A 20,237-nucleotide genomic window follows, 5' to 3' on the forward strand; every position below is an offset into this window, starting at 1 on the left:
ATGTTATATTGATCAGTATTAAAGAAAAAAGAAATAAAAAATACAACAAGTGAACAGTTTTAGTCTCATACTTTAATCTAAAGCTCTTAGACTTGTCGAAAGACAGTCGACATACCAAGATGAATGAGTATAATCAATCTCATTCATCTGTAACCAAAGAAAAAGAAGCGAGCGGGAGAGAGAGAGAGAGAGAGAGTGTTTCGTGTGTGTGTGTGTGTGTGTGTGTGTTAGCGGGTTCTTCTCACACAGCTCCCTTTTCTTTCTCTCTCCACCCATCAGGCGGCCGCTCAGCATCTGTGTATGTGTGTGCGGATCAGAGTTGAGCCCAGTGCGAGAAACATCAGCAGGCTGAGCGCCGCTGTCAACCACCGGCTCCGGTACACCGGACCACTGACTCGAAAAGTTGACTTAATTTCTGTCTCCAGCATTCAGCCTGTAGCAGGTTCAGGTAAGTGCCTGGTTGGATTTGTTGTTGTTTGATATCTAGTAAATATGTTTCTGCATTAAATACTACGTAGTCACCTTTGTCAAGCACTAGCCTATTGAATACAGACTTGATCTGAGCCAGACACGCGCATCGAGTCCCTGGAATTCACATTCTTTAAAGCAACTGCGTGTTTAGGGATTGAAAACAGATTTGTTTTATATCATTCAGTTGTTCTCCACGCTTGTATGACCACTTGTCCTTGTTATGGATACCAGTGTATTTAAAAACAGAATGAAATTACACTTAAAAAGGACATGTAGCTTACACTCAGTCAGAAATACAAAAAACAAAACAAAACAAAAAAAAAGCCATTTAGATGGATGTTGTGCAAACAGAAAATCGGTTTGGTGACATTTTACGGCTATATAGTCATCTAAGAAACTCGTGAATCTGTGAAAATACATTTGAATAAAAAGATGGCTATAGCCTAGCTATTATTAATACAATTTTCACAACATATTTTGTTTATTATTATTGTGGAAGTGTACAGTTTTAGTTATTATTGTGTCAAATTAATAACAGGTTCTGCAAATGTAAACACTTAATATAATATTCTGTATCTGTCATTTGCAAAAACAGCTTATTGGTCGAGAACTATTGAAGATGTGTAACGCATGAAAACATCCATTCTCTAAGCCCGGAGAAACACTGAATGACAGGACACACGTTTAGATGTCTATATAAATCAGTCAATGCTGGCCTCGATTCTCCATCGACCCAAATTCATAGATTGGCTCTCAATTAATTGGCTGGTCGATGCATTGGCAGCTTCTCTCTTGACGCGCTGTCAGTCACAACAGACCCGCAGTGCGCGTGCTATTTTTGCTTGTGTGTACGGGAAACCGCGCGGCGCGATGACAATAGACTTTCTTTGAACTGTCGGTCCAAGAACATTGCGAAGGGGTCAGGGCAATCCGTGTTATCTCTCCTGACGTCAGCGAGTGTAATTGAAAACACTCTGCCGGTCGCTGTACGGTGCGCTGCACCAGATGAATGAAATTCCCGGAATGCATATGCTAGCCACCTGCCTGTTAGTCGCCGCTGTTTCGTACTGGTACAGCAGCGAGCTTCTGACAGCGCTCCATCTCTTTATTTCAGACGCAGCCCTCGGGGGGGACATGCCGGAACCCGAGGGGACTCGTCGGTCACCACAAGGTGTCCCTTACAAGGACCTGCCGCACATCGTCAACGCCGACGGACTGCACTTGTTCTGCCGTTACTGGGAGCCTGACAGTCCGCCGAAGTAAGTGCGAGACATGACAAAACAGACACAGAAGATTAGGTCAGGCCTCTTGGGACAAATCCTTCCGTTACAGTCTCCGGTAGAGCAGGACGACAAGCTGAGAAACGTTTACGGAGGTTTCCTAACGGAGCTTATTTTTAACCCACTTCCAAGCCGCATTTCCATTCCAGCACCTCTACAGCTACTTTAAAAAGCTACACGCGTTCTTCAAATAGGCTATAACAGTGCTGGTTTATATTGCAGTAAACGTTAACAGTTGGTTGATCTACGGTTTTCCGCAGAACTTATCTTTTATTACAAAAGAACTGTTGGCCCGTGCAGTCACGTGATGCTGTGATGTGAAGTTGGTGAGTAAGGGAAATAGACGAGGGAAGTAGGCTAACTTGTAGGCTGTTTCTCAATTCCAAGAACGCAGAGAACGGACTTGCGTTCTCGTGGAGTCCGGTCTTGCCAGGACAGAGAACGCATCATTTGAGAATTGAGATGTGCTGCGATCTTGTTGCTCAACTGACCAACTGACCGTCCCAGCATATTATAAGTGGCTAATGCACAGTAAATACAACATAACATCACAAACAAATGTCATAACCTGTTAAAAATATATATATATATCATATAATTATAGACATTGTTTTCATATAATTATCTTTTTATTTCACCGCGTGTATTTATGAAAATGAGTTGGCTGTTATGCTTTTAAACGGTTTACTTTCACGAGCCGTCACGTATTTGCGAGCTTGTAGCTGGAATCTCACGAGAACTTCAAAGCTTAAAGGCTTCCGTACGTCGACCGCCGCAGCGTCTTCTGGGATTTTTAACGGTTCGATTCCCTCAAGTTTGCATTCGATGCATCCTCGATATCAAGAGCACATCCGGGTACTTTCATGCGTCCTCCGTTCTTGCGTTCTTGAGTATTGGAACGAACTTCGACGGTTGATGATGACGTAAAGCAAGAACACAAGGACGCAAGATCGCTGAAGAACGCATATTGAGAAACAGCCGTAAATTCCTGTTTTTAAAGGTGCAGCATTTAGGCTATATGGAGAAATCTCTCTCTCTCTCTCTCTCTCTCTCTCTCTCTGCTGAAAAAAAAAAAAAAAACATAAATAAACCCACTAAAGAATTCAGTGCATCTAGTTAACAATTTTTGGTTCCCAGAACGTTCTCTTTTAAGGTTTGTTTTTGGTTAGTCAGGAAAGTTTCCTTTACGGAAATAGAACGTTAGTTTTTTTTGTTTGTAGAACGTTTTTCTTACATTATTTTAACGTTCCTGTAATGTTATTCTAGCGTTCTCCTAACATTTTACTAACATCCCCTTAACATTATTTTAATGTTATTCTAACGTTCCCAGAACGTTGTTCTAATGCTATTTTAATGTTCCCAGAACGTTATTCTAACGTTAATCTAACGTTATTTTAACATTCCCATAACATTATTTTAATGTTCCACTAACCTTATTCTAATGTTTTGTTAACATTCCCCTAACATTATTCTAACATTCCCCTAACATTATTCAATGGTTACTCTAACATTATTTTAACGTTCCCACAACATTCCCAGAACGTTATTCTAGCATTATTTTAACATTAATCTAACGTTATTTTAATGTTCCCATAACATTATTTTAATGTTCTACTAAGATTATCCTAATGTTATTCTAACGTTCCCCTAACATTATTCTAACGTTCCCAAAAGGTTATTCTAACATTATTCTAATGTTAATCTAACGTTATTTTAATGTTCCCATGACGTTATTTTAAAGTTCTATGTTAGAATAACATTATGGGAATGTTAAAATAACGTTCTGGGAACGTTAGAATAACATTATGGAACGTTAGAATAATGTTCTGGGAACCTTAAAATGATGTTATGGGAACATTAAAATAACATTAGATTAACGTTAGAATAACGTTAGGGGAATGTTAGAATAACGTTAGAATAACATTCTGGGAACGTTAGAAGAATGTTAGTAGAACTTTAAAATGACGTTATGGGAATGTTAAATTAACGTTAGAATAATGTTCTGGGAACGTTAGAATAATGTTAGAATAATGTTAGAAAAACATTCTGAGAACGTTAGAATAACATTCGTAGAACTTTAAAATGACATTATGGGAACGTTAAATTAATGTTAGATTAACGTTAGAATAACGTTAGAATAATGATTGAATAATGTTAGAATAACAGTAGAATAACGTTAGGGGAACGTTAGATTAATGTTAGAATAACGTTCTGGGAATGTTAGAATAAAGTTAGTAGAACTTTAAAATGACATTATGGGAACGTTAAAATGATGTCAGATTAACGATAGAATAACTATATAATGTCATAACTAAATAATGTCATATTTAAGAAAAGTAACCGTAATAAAATTGACTGATATTCATTGTGAGGTGTAAAATACTGTCATTTCTTTCTTACGTTGCAATCTAACACTTATATTTCTTAAATGAGACTGCCTCCATGATGTATGCAGCCTTCAAAGGGAGCAGCTCCTGAATTGGGACACAGCTAATGTTGAAAAATCTCTTGGCTTCTGTATCCCGAACGAAACGCGTTGATAGGCGTGCTCTTGTTCTTGTTCTGGGTGATGTGTGTGTGCACGCTTATCAGGAAGAAGTGCCTATACAAGGAATTCTGTATACTTTATTACGTGGCCATACTTGAAAAAAATTTGGTGAAACATGTCCACAACCGGAAGTAGTGGATTTGGCACAGAAATACTCTGTCATAAGTCCAACTCGTGTTCTGAAACTTTGGCCATGTTTAGCATGAAAATGCTGCTCTGTAAATAAGTCAGAATTCATGAAATACCAATACACCCCCCTTTAAATCTGTGAATTCAGAATGTCCAAATTCTCAGTATTCATAAAACAGTAGGCACAAAGTACCCAGATGATTTACTTCTTCTGGCAAAATTGTGAAGTCTGCATCTAGTGGACACTTTACTTCCCCATGAGGCCACAGGAGAGGAATTGTGAATGACAGTGTAGCGACACAACTGACACTGCACTGAAGGTCAAAAGTCAACATGAAGAATGCAGTATGTCAAGATTACATTCATACTATGGAACATACTTTTTACTTGTCACAAATCAAGTACTTATTCAAAAGAAGTACCTACTCAGAAAGATGTGATTTTGGAAGCAGCCTCAGTCTTTTTGAATTAATCACTACAAGAATAGGCTCATACAAGTAATTTACGCATGAACTGGGCTACATTGATTGCTCTGTAACGAACTGAAATATGAACAGCACATTGGAGAAATAACATAGTAAATGATGTAAACTGATGTGAAATGAAGAGAAAGAAAAATTCATATTCAGTCTGCTCCTCATGGGCACTACCCTTTTGAAATCACATTGAAGTCATGCATTTGACAGACTTGTTGATAATAATATGTTTACTTAACTGAGAATTTATATCATACAGACAGTGCCTGTTTTCACTCACATGGTTTTGAAGTGATATAAAACCAGTTTCTCATAAACACTGCCTTGTTAAATGACTATACTGTCCTAAATTTATCCTCTGGTTAAAGTGAAATAGAAAGGGGCCCACTCAGTATCTATGCGGTGAATGCTGAAGGAAATGTCTTGGTTTCCATGCAGAATTTGAGTCAAAAGCCCCCGCCTATGGCCCCTCTATGAGCACTTATAGACACACACATTCTCACAGTACAGATCTGCTACAGTACACTTTTCTACTATATGTCATCAGCTGCAGCTCTTCTGAGTAATTATAAAATAGGTCATATTTTAGAGCATGTGGGTTTGTCAGATGATGCTTCCATAAATCTAACTGCACACATTCATACAGGAAGTTGTATGTTTGTGTGGGTGTCATGATTATGTCAAACAGGTCAAACTCTCTTTGACTATTGTTACAGAGCAGTTGTTTTGCCATCAGCTATTCACCCTGAAGTGGCCGTAGTGTGGCCCAGGGGAGCATGCCGTTACCATAGTTACCACCTCTTTCCCTCTCTCAGACTAATTTGATCTCTAATGCTTGTGTGAGTGTATATGACACGAGAGTGTGTGTATCTGTACATGTTCGTGTGCATATATTATAAGAGTGAATTGGTAAACCACAAACCATGTGATACTCAGTTAAATGTTATAAAACCCTAACTATTTAGTAATGTGGAAGATGTAGCATTTCCCATGTGACTGAATGTGAACGTCAAGCTAATGAAGTCATCAGACATGCTTATATCAAACATCTAAAGGAACGCTACCAGGATCCCCTCCAGTGCTGCGCTCTGTCATTCTGTTTATGGTGAAATATTTAACCTGTTTGATCGCTTGAAGATTCTGTGTGTATGTTTGCTAGCTGTTTAGAAACATCTCAGCTTAGGGCTGTACAGCATGGAAAAAACTAACTACACGTCATGCTGCAATAAACTGATCCAATATGTGTTTTTATGTAACTGCATCCAAACTAGGTCAAATAAACCCACCCAAATTTGAATCCCACCGGACCTAATGTTTAATATAATGTTTAATAATGTTAAATGTTTGATAATGTTTAAATTAGACGCTGCTCTTTATATCAGCGGTTTTCAAACTTTTTGATGCCAATGACCCTGAGTAAAATATATAAATCTTAATCTAAAAGTATTATTTTTACATTTACATTCATGTATTTATCAGACACTTTTATCCAAAGTGACTTGCAAAAGAAGAACAAAATCAATTTGTCGAAGAGCCAAAAATATTCATAATATAAAATTCCAGGTTTATTTAACAACTATGTTAGGAAGCAAGCAAGAAAAAAGACTAAATTTTTCCTTTCACAGAACTAAATTCAGTTTTTGTGTGTGTGTGTGTGTGTGTGTGTGTGTGTGTGTGTGTGTGTGTGTGCTATCAATACAGTAAAATTTATTTATTTGTAATACCATCAAATTTGGTAAATCTGATTAACCCCCTGTTCCTCTTTGGTCAAAAATGACCAAAAATTTTTACATTTTGAAATTTAAATTTTTTTTGCTTTGTCAGAATGGGACAAAATTTGGTGACTTTTGTCACTTTTGACTTTTGTTAGTTATATGAACACACACACAAAAAATCATGGACATGATTTAGATATGTTAATGGGTTAATGAGTCACACTTTGCTTTTCGCTGTCAAAACTGACCACCATAGGAAATGAATAGGAAATACGAAAAAATACCAAAATTCAGAGAAACTTTTGGTGGTATAAACTACAAATCAGCCACTGTGCAGAAACAACGTGCAAAACAGACACACATACTCACAGACATACACACAACACACTATTATACACACAAATGAACTGGTGTGGCTGTAACATTATGGTAAAATTAAGCCAAAGACTCAAATAAAAGGTTGAAATCAGACCAGATCCAGATTTATTAAGCTGTGATAAAACATACCTGTTCATTTTTGTTACATTTTTATTGAATTTTGATGTTACTTGTAACAAAATGTCCTCTTCTGCGTTCAGGTTTGACTGAAGTAAAAATAATGCAAAAACTGACACTTCAAATCAACATTTCAAACAAACAAACTAAACCTTGACAAAAAGTAGTCTTTGATAATGTCTAAGTATAAATCCAAATCCACAACTACTGTAAATAAAAATTGTTGTGGACCATCTAGCACTCATATGCACCCAGGTGACATCTCCACCAAACCAACCTTTGACAGTAAACATGAACGTATAAGGTTGTCTTTTGGAACTTGAACTTCCACTTAAAAGAATTGGCAGGACAGACGTAAGCAGCTGATGCTACGATCTGTTTACAATGAATTCAGTAGTTGGTTTAGCATTTAGAAAGTCCAGACGTCACCTCACACTGTCCCTTTACAGTCACGTACATGCACATGTCCAGCGCTGATGCCGCCAGATGCAACCAGAGAAACAGGAAGTGGGTGAAAGTTGAAAAGACAACAGTAGCTCATTGTACGACCCCTCTAATGATTGACAGATCACTCAATAGATAATCTGGGCATTGAACCCATGCAAAGTGAAGTGAAACACACTCATACACAGTCCGATAAATTGGGTCATGCCGGTCAGCATGTTTCATTCTCTAGTGTACAATGTCATTTGGAGAAGAATTCCTCTACCAAACATGGATATTTATACAGCTGTCAGTGCAATGTCAAAAGACACACACAAATTCGGCCTTCGCAAACTTAGCCAAAACTGTACGGGCACACAGAATTTCATTATCTGTTTATCTCTGCTCTGCCCTTGATGTTTGTTGCTTTGTAGTTTAATTGCTTTGTAGATCTGTTTTGGAATTCCAAAGCGCGCACACACACACACACACACACACACACACACACACACACACACACACAGTAGTCTCTCTGTCTGACTAGCAAACTCCATTCCCAGGGTTCAAGGACTAAAGCTTTTTAATCTGAAGATGGTCATGACAACAAACACACTCACAAACGTTTCCATTTTATCTTACACCAGCAGCTCTTAGATTGTGAGGGTTTATTTTTAGTAAATGCATGTCTGTGTACGACTGGGAAATGAACAGAAAGATGAACATATTCTGCAAATAGAAGTAAATCTACACACTCTCAGTCCTCTGAGACCATGTGAGCCCATTATACATTTACAAAGACTCTTTTTGTTACTGATTAGAGGCTGCATTGAGGTCATAACAAATCTGCAATAGTTTGGGCTTAAAGGGGTAGTTCACCCAAAACTGAAAATTCTGTCATTAATTACTCACCCTCATGTCGTTCCAAACCCGTAAAACTCGCACATTTTCAGAACACAAATTAAGATTTTTTTTTGTTGAAATCTGAGAGATTTCGGTCCCTCCATAGACGGCTACGCAACTGAAACTTTGACGCTTCAAAAAGTTGTTCGCTGATCAATGTTTATATGTGAATAAAAGTCTAAATTCAATCTGTTCAGCATATAAAGTGATCAAGTCCTAAACAGCTCGATATATATGGATTAGTTTTACGATCTCTTTATGAACTTGCATAGCTGTCTATGGAGGGACAGAAAGCTCTCAGATTTCATTCGTCTTCATTTGTGTTCTGAAGATGAACCAAAGTCTTCAATGGGTACTCTCTTTAGTGCCTGATTATAATTCCCACAAAATCATGTTATGATATGTTGCTTGAACTACATTATAATGACAATTAAAGGTGCCCTCGAATTAAAAATTGAATTTATCTTGGCATAGTTAAATAACAAGAGTTCAGTACATGGAAAAGACATACAGTGAGTCTCAAACTCCATTGTTTCCTCCTTCTTATATAAATCTCGTTTGTTTAAAAGACCTCCGAAGAACAGGCGAATCTCAACATAACACCGACTGTTACGTAACAGTCGGGATCATTAATATGTACGCCCCAATATTTGCATATGCCAGCCCATGTTCCCAACATTATGAAAGGCATTAGACAAGGGCAGCCAGTAACGTCTGGATGTGCACAGCTGAATCATCAGAGTAGGTAAACAAGCAAGGACAATAGCGAAAAATGGCAGATGGAGCAATAATAACTGACATGATCCATGATATCATGATATTTTTAGTGATATTTGTAAATTGTCTTTCTAAATGTTTCGTTAGCATGTTGCTAATGTACTGTTAAATGTGGTTAAAGTTACCATCGTTTCTTACTGTATTCACAGAGACAAGAGCCGTCGCTATTTTCATTATTAAACACTTGCAGTCTTGACGAACACTTTGTAAAGATCCATTTGAGGGTTATATTAGCTGTGTAAACTTTGTTTATGCACTATTCAAGGCAAGCGCGAGCTCCGTGGGCGTGGAGCAGGAGATTTAAAGGGCCAGTAGCCCTGAATCGGCTCATTTATAATGATGCCCCAAAATAGGCAGTTAAAAAAATGAATTAAAAAAAATCTATGGGGTATTTTGAGCTGAAACTTCACAGACACATTCAGGGGACACCTTAGACTTACTCTTACATCTTTTAAAAAAAGTTCTAGGGCACCTTTAATGCACTTACTTATCTGCACTTTCTAATGTTTCAGTTCAATATTTTAAGATCAATGTAATGATGTTCAATTATTTGATTATTAATATTTTTATTATATTGTTTATTAACATTTTATCAAATGAATTTTCATTTTTTTATTATGCAATATATAGCAAGCAATCAAATATATATTATAAATCAATGTCATTTGTTTGTACTTAGTAGCATACGATTATTAGAGGACAGCTGAGGGAAACCGGTTGATTTCTCACGACAACCCCGCCGTAACAGTGCTGCTGAATGTACAACCTGAAACAGACAGAGTGACCATTGTAGCTCAATTACAGAACAAATGACTCTAATGAGTCTGTTCTTTTTAGTGAATCAGGAAACATTCAGAGAAACCAGAGTAGTCTGATTCCCAAAGAAATGACTCAAAGAGAGTCTAGTAAGAGTTCAAACATTGAACTCTGTAAGTCTTGTAAATGTATTTATTATTGAAGAGTACTAAAGAATTATTAATGAAACTGTTAAGGAACTGGAATTGTTCAATAATTTTAATTTTTCCTCCATCAGGGCACTGGTGTTTGTTGCCCATGGAGCAGGAGAGCACTGTGGGGGATATGCTGACATTGCTCACAGTCTGACCCAGCATGGCATTCTGGTGTTCGCCCACGACCACGGTGAGTGGAAGACTCCTAATCAAACGGCTGAAATCCCCAACACAGATTTGTTGGTTAGCAACGGCGCAGCAGTGTTTTGGGTGGTGTAGGAGGGCGTGCTCTTTATGAGTCTGTGAGAGTGCGGGGTGAAAAATGTATTTACGCCCACATTTGATTCCTGGTAATTCATCCACCCTGTTTTCCTGTCATTTATAACAGATGTTGTGGGCATGGACATCCTGGGTTTAGAGTGGGGGATGGAGTTGAGAAATGACAAAAATGAAATGAAACAAGAGAATATAGAAAATAGCAGGTGCTATGTGTACAGAATGTTAAAGAGGTTTAGTGGCAGTGCCATGGTAACTAATGATTCACACAGAGAGACAGCAAGCCACCTTGTGATGAGCAGTTGGGGTTCTGCGAGTGTGTGATTTGACTGTCTGGTGTCTCGGTGTGAGTAATTGGTTCTATTGAAATATAACAAACAGAAACCATTACAGTCATTCTCTCTCTCTATCTGTTTCTTGCACTCTTCCTGTTTCGCTTCTCCTCTAACAAGCAATTTCACCTCTCAGTATATGTATACCACATGCTTAATTCTGTTCTTTATTCTATTCTATTCATTTGTTTGTTCCATTATTCATTTTATGTTAATTTGGTTGACTAAATGTCATGTCGATTGTGTCCCGAAATTTCCTGAGCTCTTCTTTGTGAGCTGTTGGCATGATTTAGTGATTGACAGTCCTCTTTTATCTCCTGTTTAAATGGAGAGCTGATATACAAAGACACTGGTAAATGGAAAGAGATGTCAGGAGTGTTATTCTCTTTCTCTTTCTGTCTCAGTTGGTCATGGGCAAAGTGAAGGTGAGAGAATGGATATCAAAAACTTCCAGATTTACATCAGAGACTCCCTTCTGCACATTGACATCATGAAGGGCCAGTACCCCGAGCTGCCTGTCTTCATCATTGGACATTCAATGGTAACATATATTTTGAAATTATTCCCCTATATTTTTCCATATGCAAACAGAAGATGTATGCTTTCTGTCTCTTTCTAGCTCCTTTTCTCTTTTTTAATGTTGTTGCATGACAAATAATCCTACATTTTCATTGTACAAGCTGTGGCCAGTGAAAAATAAATGTGAAAGATAATAAACTATAACAAAAAGAAAGCATAATTTATATAAATAATTGTAAAAAATTATTAAAAGAAAAAACAATAAGAGTGAATATACATTAAGGTAAGAGAAAGAAAACCGCATTTGTATTTCACTATCCAGCAGAAGTTTGCATAGTTAGGCATGTTATCGAAATTTTACATATTGTATCCTTGCATTCATGCAGCTCGATTTTAGCAGACCTATTTTTAGCTCTTTTATTTGTTCGCAATCTTACAAATGTGCAAATATGTCTCATATTCATATTTACACGTTACCTGTGTTTATATTAAAATTCTTTCCGAAAAGCAGACATCTCAAAAAGATGTAAATATTTTTTGTGGGGAAATTTCTATGCAAACATTTAACCCTCTGTTTAACAACTATTGAAAGCCAGCTACAACTGTTGATACAGTTAAACTAAACTATTTTCAACTGTCTGTGATTCATGGGGTGGAGGCCACAGGAAGACCCGTTTGCTTTTGCTTTGTTACATTTCCCATGCTCAGTGTGTGTTAGACCCAAACTCTGGATGATTGAATATGAGCAAGAATCCAGCTGGAAGCTCTTTACTTTTGTTTTTACTCAACACTTCCTATTAATAAAACAGACCAGCTGCATACTCAAGAAGCTTCATGAGCCATGTAGACTAGAAATGTGTCTGGATGCATCTGCACTGTATTTTTATGAACATATGAACACAAGTTGTGTCATAGTGATGTTTCTGGGATAGTTATAAGGTATAAATATCCCACTTCATGGGCATTCTGGTAAAGTGAGAATAGGAAATTCTTCATCTACTGCTAATACCCATAATGCACCTCTCTCCTGTTCCTTCAGAGCAGATTCTCAGTCTAAATAATGAAATATGTTTTTGCTGCTCTCCATCTCCCTCTCTTTCCCTGACTTTATTTAATTCACCCCCCTTTTTCTCTCTAATCTAGTATCTTATGTAACACCAGGCTGTTTGGTCCTTATATAATCACAGCCTTAAGTCTTTAATAAGAAATATGGAAAATTATGTTTTTTCACACAATGCTTCCTTACAAAGAAATGTACAATGTTGTTACACCCAGTCGTGGGATTGTGTGTCCTTGAATTTGTTGCTTCCTGAGACCTGAGGAACTGAAGCTATTGGCTGAATAAACATTTGCTTTCCTATCACATGTTTACAGATAAAAATGTGTATGTGTGTGTGTGTGTGTGTGTGTGTGTGTGTGTGTGTGTGTGTGTGTGTGTGTGTGTGTGTGTGTGTGTGTGTGTGTGTGTGTGTGTGTGTGTGTGTGTGAAGGAAAGGCACGTACAGATGCAAGCTGTTGTGAGTTTAATTATCTGTGTGTAGGGAGTGTATTCCTAGTTACTCCCATGATGCATAAATTCTAATTTAAAAGCAATTACCTCATATAATCACATCAAAGCAGACCACCTATTTTCTTGAGGAATCTTTAGTGTTAGTGTGCATGTGGTTTTGTGTGTCTAAACTGAGTGTGTGTGTTTGGGTTTGTATGTCTAGACTGAAAGTGTGTGTGTGTGTGTGTGTGTGTGTGAGAGAGTGTAACTTAAAACAGCCCATTATTGGAGTCTCTTAGAAATGTGGTGGGAACTGCTCTTTAATCTCTCCACCTCTTTTGAATTCAGGCCTCTACTCATGAATATTCATAGATAGGTTCATAATAGAAGCAAAGTAAAGAAAGCAGAGGAGTAGAGCATCAGAAAATTACAAATTAGGGACTTCTCACTCAGATTTACCCATGTGAGGAAAGAAAACATGTTTATTGTCATATTTTTTCATTCAGTGTGTTTACTGACAGCTTCCTGAAAATAAATTAAAAATAAAGGCAGCTATATATTTTCATGTATACAAGAAATTAAGCATATTATAGCTTTTATATTTTTTTTACCAACTTTTAGGGTGCTGTATATATGTGTATGTATATATATATATATATATATATATATATATATATATATATATATATATATATATATATAAGTACTAAGTAATCTACAACTTAACTAGTGTTTGTCCCAGTTTTCAATAACATGACGGGGTCTGTTTGTTTTACTACAGGGAGGGGCCATTTCCATTCTGACCGCATGCGAGAGGCCGCAGGATTTTGCAGGTGTGGTTCTCATTGCCCCCATGGTTCAAATGAACGCTGAATCTGCCACACCCTTCAAGGTAAAAAGTCACTGAACACACCATATTGACAGCAAATTCTTCTTTTTGCCTTTAAACATGAGGCTGTAAATTAGATCTGCTGCCCCCTGCAGTCAGACTGTTAAAAGCAATCAAATAACAATAGCTTTCAAATGTCAGCTGTCAAATAACAGCAGTAAAGCTCAGTGTTTTCATCTATTCAATCAATCTCTGCCTCTCTGTATTTGCATTTAATTCAAGTTTTTAGTGCATGTATGAAATTAGTTCTCATCACATTTCAACTACGAATATGTTCCAGTTGCATGTAACAAACAGAAAGCATAGCCTTTGTCTTCATTTTGAAGAGTATGTATTGTTTTAACATAGAATATTTTATGAGTGGATTAGGTGTCCAGATACCTTTTTGGGCCATGGTATGTTTATTCAATATGAAGTGAACATTGTCATTTTTATTAGCTGTTTAATTTGTAAATCTGAGAATGTTTCTATGAAGTATTTTAAATATGTAAATATTTAACTCTATATTATAAATATGTATAAATACTATAAATATGTAAATATTTAAGTCTGATGCAACAGAAATGTTACTACTGCTTTTAGATATTCAGATTTTTAAAATAGATTTCAAAAATATCTGTGGTTTCTTGGATTCTTTGCAGGTTTTCCTGGCAAAAATTCTAAGCCGTTTGACTCCAAAACTCACTCTCGGCTCGATTGAATCAAAATGGGTCTCGCGGGATCCCAAACAGGTACAGGAATGTATGCGAAAGGTCTTCTGTAGAAATGCACATGTGTGTAAATTTCACACTGAGAGTTAGTGTTTGAATAGACAATCTGCCAATGATGTTATGTTATGTTAGCTTTTGAAACATTATTTACACAGTAAACCTACTCTTTCTGAGTGAGGCACATGCACAGTGATGATAGCATATGAATGTAATTTTCTTCATAGCTTGGCTCTGGAATACTGTTACGCTGACAAAAACATTTATTCAGCCATAGTAGACAACATAAACATCTTACAGTCCAATTAATGTCATTTGAATTGTTCAAGAATTTGTTTTGTATGGTTTATTGTCAGTGTTGTGGAAAGTTACTTTTAAAAGTAAAGCATTACAGTATTGCGCTATACTCCCAAAAAAAGTAACTAATTGCGTTAGTTACTTTTTATGAAAAGTAACTTTTTCATACCTGGGCTGGGCTTGCTTGTTTGTTTTTTAATAACTACACACAAAAAAATTTTTTTTGGCAAATGTTAAAGCTGTAGTCCGCAACTTTTTTTGTGTTAAAAATTTACAAAAATAATATAATGAGAATATACATCATGAATCCATTTTCCAAACCGTGTTTTTGTCTTATCCTGAATCATTATGGTACACTTATAATAAGTGTTTATATTCGGACTATTTCAGACCGGACTGGTAGGACCGCCACAGAGTATGTCAGTAACTGCATGACTCGCCATAGACTTACATGAAGAAAAGTAGCTCCGGCTACAATGTTCCTCCGCAAGATGCGTGCCGTTCTGTTTATTAACCGCTAGAGGGCCAAAAATCGCAGACAGCAGCTTTAAGGCGCTTTCATACCAAAAGTGAAATGAATAAGCTTTAGGCTGAAGGAAATGCATATTTCCACCTGTACAGTAGAGGGCACAGCTCAAACAAACCTTTCAGCTGTGCTGCTGTTCTGGATTAAAGACCAATAGGATACAGGAGAAGGAAGTTCAGTACTCTTTATTTCTCTTATTTCTTAAATCTAATCTAAAGTATTTATTTATTTATTTTTGCTTATTATTGCTTATATTGGTTGAATTAGATCATTGAAGGCGAGAAAGTGAGATTAAATACATAAAGTACATGTGTAATTTAATATAGTTCATTATTACAGGTTTGCATAGAATTCCCAGATTACACTTCACTGTTTTTATTCATTTTGAGGAATACAGAATGTTTTCGTGAAACTGAGATGAGTAAATGCATGTTCGTGTTTAGTCTAGAACTACAATAACCGTCATGTTTACACAGCGCACACAACTTCTCGGCACTTTATTTCTTTCAACATGAACAGGACAGGAGAGCTGTGCATTAATAAACGTGAAAAAGTAACTTGCATTACTTATTTGAAAAAGTAACTTAGATATGTTGTTGTAAATTGAAAAAGTAATACATTACTGTACTAGTTACTTCAGGGGTGTCCAGACCCAGTCCTGGAGGGCCACCGTCCTCCAGGACTGAGTTTGGAAACCTCTGAGTTACTTGAAAAAGTAATCTGATTACATAACTCAAGTTACTTGTAACGCATTAGCGCCAATACTGTTTATTGTTCCCTGTTTATTGAGTATAATCTTAAGCAACGAGTTTCTGCTATGAAGATCATATTTTTAATCCTACATCATCTTTACCTCTCCCTCAGGTGGAGGCATATGACACAGATGAGCTAAATTATCACGGAGGGCTGCGCGTCTCGTTCGGAATGCAGCTAATGGACGCAGCGGCTCGCATTGAGAGAGAATTACCCAACATCACGTGGCCCTTCTTACTTCTTCATGGTGATGCCGACAAGCTTTGTGACATCAGAGGCTCCCATCTAATGTATAACGAGGTCAAGAGCACTGATAAAAAAATGAAGGTGAATCAAACCTGGGCCAAATAAAAATTCAAAAATTAACATTCTGTCGTCATTTGCTTTGCCTTGTGCATTCTAACTCACAAATTTGTGTTTCTACGATGAACAGGTATATGAAGATGCCTACCATGCCCTGCATCATGACTTACCTGAGATAGCTGACTCTGTCTTAAAGGACGTGAAAACCTGGATCCTGGAGAGACTCCCCACCTCTGATGGGTCTTAGCTGTCAATCACTGCATACACACTTGCCTAAGCCCCGCCCTCTATCAAATCTTTTATCTCTACTGACAAAGAGATGACTGATTGCACTACATGCCAACAAAACTACCCTCATTATAATTTATCTAGGTGATGTAAGAGGTCATTAATAAATGACCTTTGACCTTAAGTTCCAATTAAGCTTTAATATGGCCAGTAAGGGTTCTGTGGGAATTTATGTTCCGTCAAACTACAGGGCATGGCTTGTGTGTTCCCATAGCAATCATAATGAGGAATATAATGCACCCGGTTGGCCCTTGGTGCTGAGCTCTTTTTTTACTGTGTTGCCACAGTAATAGAACACAGCTGCAATTTGCTCTTTGTGATGTCCACTGCTCATTAGAGATGCAGTACTGTCCCCGCTGGACAACAGCAGTACTGCATCCTGCTTTGAGCACAGTTACCAAGGCAACTCAACCATTGCCTATGGCTTGGCAGAAAAACAAACTGAACCTACAGAATGAGAACATGGTAATGCTTTGAGACATTCAGAGAGCAAAATGTCTGCTGGGCAATTTTAAAATTGCACTCGAAGAGATCAATTAGACAATCTCTAACAGACACATCTATGCAGGAGATCCCACAGATACCCACATATCCACTATATATAGCCACAATAAGGAATATTAGAAAAGTTTTTTTTGCTTTTATGAGATTCTTTTTGTGGTTTGACTGTTTAAAACACCTCAGACTGTTCCATTTCTTTAGGTAAAGGGGAAACTGGCTGTTCTGCAGCTGTATTTACTGAATATGAAACCTATTTGCAGATGATTCTTCCTTATGGGCTCTGGAATTGTAATATCTCATTCCTTTGTGTTACGTTACTGAATTAATATGTTACCGTTGAGATTATAGTATGTTCACAATAGCTTTTGACCTCATTGTAGGCCTCAGGGTTCTCATGGGGTTTGTAGCTCTAAACAAGATGAAATTGTAAAACGTCAGTCGTTCACACCAGCTAAACATTTAACGCGACTGTTTTGATTCCGACAAAGGGGAATTTTGTTACAGAGATTTGCCTGTTATCCTCAAAGGCATTTTATCAATGAATGTGGATGAATATAGGTTTTTTTTATTACTGAATGTGGCACATTTTCAACACGCAAAAACTTTCTCTAGCTGAATTTTATAGATTGTCATTGAGTGCTCTGATTAAGATATACTACTATACATGACGTGAACAGAACTTAAATGAACCTAGCACAAGATTGTAAATAGTGTGCATGTTTGTGTATGGGTTTTGGAGAGACAATATGTAGAGAGAAGCTATATAGTTTGGATGTTTGTTTCACGCGTAAAGTATATTGTCTCTCAACCATTTGAAATGGATCTCATCACATGTACATGAAATGTATGCAACACATCTTGAATTTGTAGAAGAACTAAATCTTTATCAGTGATAACCTTTTGTGACATTGACTGTTTCCATAACTGTTCTAAAATCTTCCTAAGGTGGAAGTGCTAGGAGCACTGTGATTGGAGGAGCGGTTTATATTCTCAAGGACATTATCTTTACATTGGGCAATAATGCAGTATTCATTTGGATTGGATCTGTCCATTTGAGTTGCTTACCTTTACTATGACATCTAAAATCCTCTCCTACAGTTGCACTGTCCTAGTAAATGGCATATTTAATATGAAAAGGGTTCTGAAGTCTTGCATAAATGCTGTAATATATTAAACACAGAAATCAAAGCTATAATGTGATTTAAATAATACTCAATATGACCAGTTAATAGTCTCTGAATTGTAAATTCTATAAAATAATAAATTTTAAATGCTAAATGATATAAGTGGCTTCTGTGGATTTATTATTTTTCAGAATGATCTGAGCACTCTGGATTTTATTGTCTGAGAAATTCCTCCTCTGAATATTTGAACATTTATTTATTCATTTTATTTATGTGTTTGTTTGTTGAATGAGTGGTTGCATGTGTGCATTTGATTTCTCATGGACATACAAAGATGGTCCCACCCCAGTGTTGTGTCATAACTTGGTTCATTTGGTCATGAGTTATGATTAAGCCCTTCAGGCACCAAAAATTCCCTTGCATGTAAAAAGTCCCTCTTATCCAATACAACAGAGATTTGTGGTTGTGTCTTTTAGATTTGAGTGCCAGAACTAATTATGCCTGGAAAAATAGTTTACATAGTCTCCAGTGAAAATTCACTATAAGGATCTTTTTTAGTAACCACTCTTTGTTCTAGAAAACTGTCATTTGAAGTCATGCATCTATTATTCCAGTGAGCATGTTCCCCTTGGTGCACCTCTGTCCCAGTTTCTCCAAGTCTCTAGGCAACAGGCTTGTGCTTTTACTGTCAGTCTTTAGACTGTCAAGAAAACCCAGGTGGAATTTGTTGACTTTTTCCCAACGTTTTTTAATATATGTATAATAATAATTTAGACATGGACAAATGTGTTAAACACAGCTGAAAGTACCTAAAAAGCATGATGAACATTGAATAAACAAACATGCAAGGAGCAGAGGATGAGTAGATTTTTGTGAATGACTAACATTCCTCCTTTCTGTGAGAGTTCTGCCCTATCTACTTCCTTAAAAGATTAGTTCACTTTCAAATGGAAATTACCCCAAGCTTTACTCACCCTCAAGTCATCCTATATGACTTTCTTCTTTCTGATGAACACAATCGGAGTTATATTAATACAGTATCCTGACGCATAAGCTTTATAATGGCAGCCTTCTGATAAAAGCCTTCTGAAGCAAAGCGATGCTTTGTGTAATTAATATACATCATCTGTGCACGAGGTAGGGCCTTAAAAACATCAGCCAATCGTTTACGCGATCATCATGTAAACGATTGGCCCTCTGGTTTGTCAATCACTGCCATGACATTCCTTGTGAGAGACGTGCGCAGCTGCGCGCTCCAGTAACTTTCCACACTCCACAGACGCCGCATGCAATGTTTTTGTCAGGAGACAGGAGTAACAACTGCAGATTATGAGTTACCTGCGGTGAGTCCGACATAATGAATCCGCTAACACGACACAGCGAATGCCGGTGGTAAACACTCGTGTTCCAATACTCGTGCACGAGTTTTGGGAGGCGTTCCCTCGAAATGAGCTGTGAAGGAGGGGGGTTGTTCTTACACATGCGCTCTTTTCAAAAACTCAGTAACAGTCTTTGGATTCTCAGTCGACGAAAAGATCCTCTTTAGCACCTTTAACTGACACTTACTCTTTCTTCCTAAGTTGAATACAGAAGGCGGTCTGACTGAAGCTGGATATTTCACTTTATAACTTGATAAATATTAATATTTTTCTTACACAAACAAATCGCTTCACTTCAGAAGGCCTTTATTAACCCTCCGGAGCCATGTGGAGTAAGTTTTGCTTTGGATGCATTCACTTTCTTGAGCTTTATACCGTTTACTGCCGTTATAATGCTCGGATGCGTCAGGATATTCATTAATATAACTCCGATTGTGTTCATCAGAAAGAAGAAAGTCCTAGAATGGCTTGAGGGTGTGCAAAGATTGGGGTGATTTTCATTTGAAAGTGAACTAATTCTTTAATCTTCTTATGCTGAGTTTAAAAGTTTTGATAAAAGGAGAGTTAGTCACCATTCACTTTTAATACTGTGGCATGTCCTTTTGTGTTCCAAAGAAAATATCAGGTCATGATGCTGAGTAAAAAACAGAATGAACAATCCCTTTAAAAAAAGGAAATCCTCATGTCACC

General features: G+C 37.2%; 1 protein-coding gene across 1 annotated transcript; it reads left to right on the top strand.

Annotated features, from left to right (window-relative positions):
• Window positions 1–263: 263 nt before the first annotated feature.
• On the top strand, window positions 264–16,883 carry mgll (monoglyceride lipase). The gene is made up of 8 exons (XM_067395054.1): window positions 264–448; window positions 1,586–1,730; window positions 10,248–10,354; window positions 11,177–11,313; window positions 13,562–13,672; window positions 14,311–14,400; window positions 16,064–16,279; window positions 16,386–16,883. Exons 1-8 carry the CDS (start codon window positions 301–303, stop codon window positions 16,500–16,502), a joined length of 1,071 nt encoding a protein of 356 aa, XP_067251155.1. The 5' UTR covers window positions 264–300; the 3' UTR covers window positions 16,503–16,883.
• The last annotated feature ends 3,354 nt before the right edge of the window (window positions 16,884–20,237 follow it).

Source organism: Chanodichthys erythropterus, chromosome 9 (genome assembly GCF_024489055.1).
Source record: "Chanodichthys erythropterus isolate Z2021 chromosome 9, ASM2448905v1, whole genome shotgun sequence".
Taxonomy (NCBI): Eukaryota; Metazoa; Chordata; class Actinopteri; order Cypriniformes; family Xenocyprididae; genus Chanodichthys; species Chanodichthys erythropterus.

Bases quoted from the DNA above. Each gene is read 5' to 3' on its own strand.
- mgll (XM_067395054.1), top strand. From the start codon at position 301: ATGTGTGTGCGGATCAGAGTTGAGCCCAGTGCGAGAAACATCAGCAGG. The intron at 10,355-11,176 runs GTGAGTGGAAGA...TTTCTGTCTCAG, and splicing joins GGTGTTCGCCCACGACCACG to TTGGTCATGGGCAAAGTGAA. The intron at 16,280-16,385 runs GTGAATCAAACC...TACGATGAACAG, and splicing joins GCACTGATAAAAAAATGAAG to GTATATGAAGATGCCTACCA.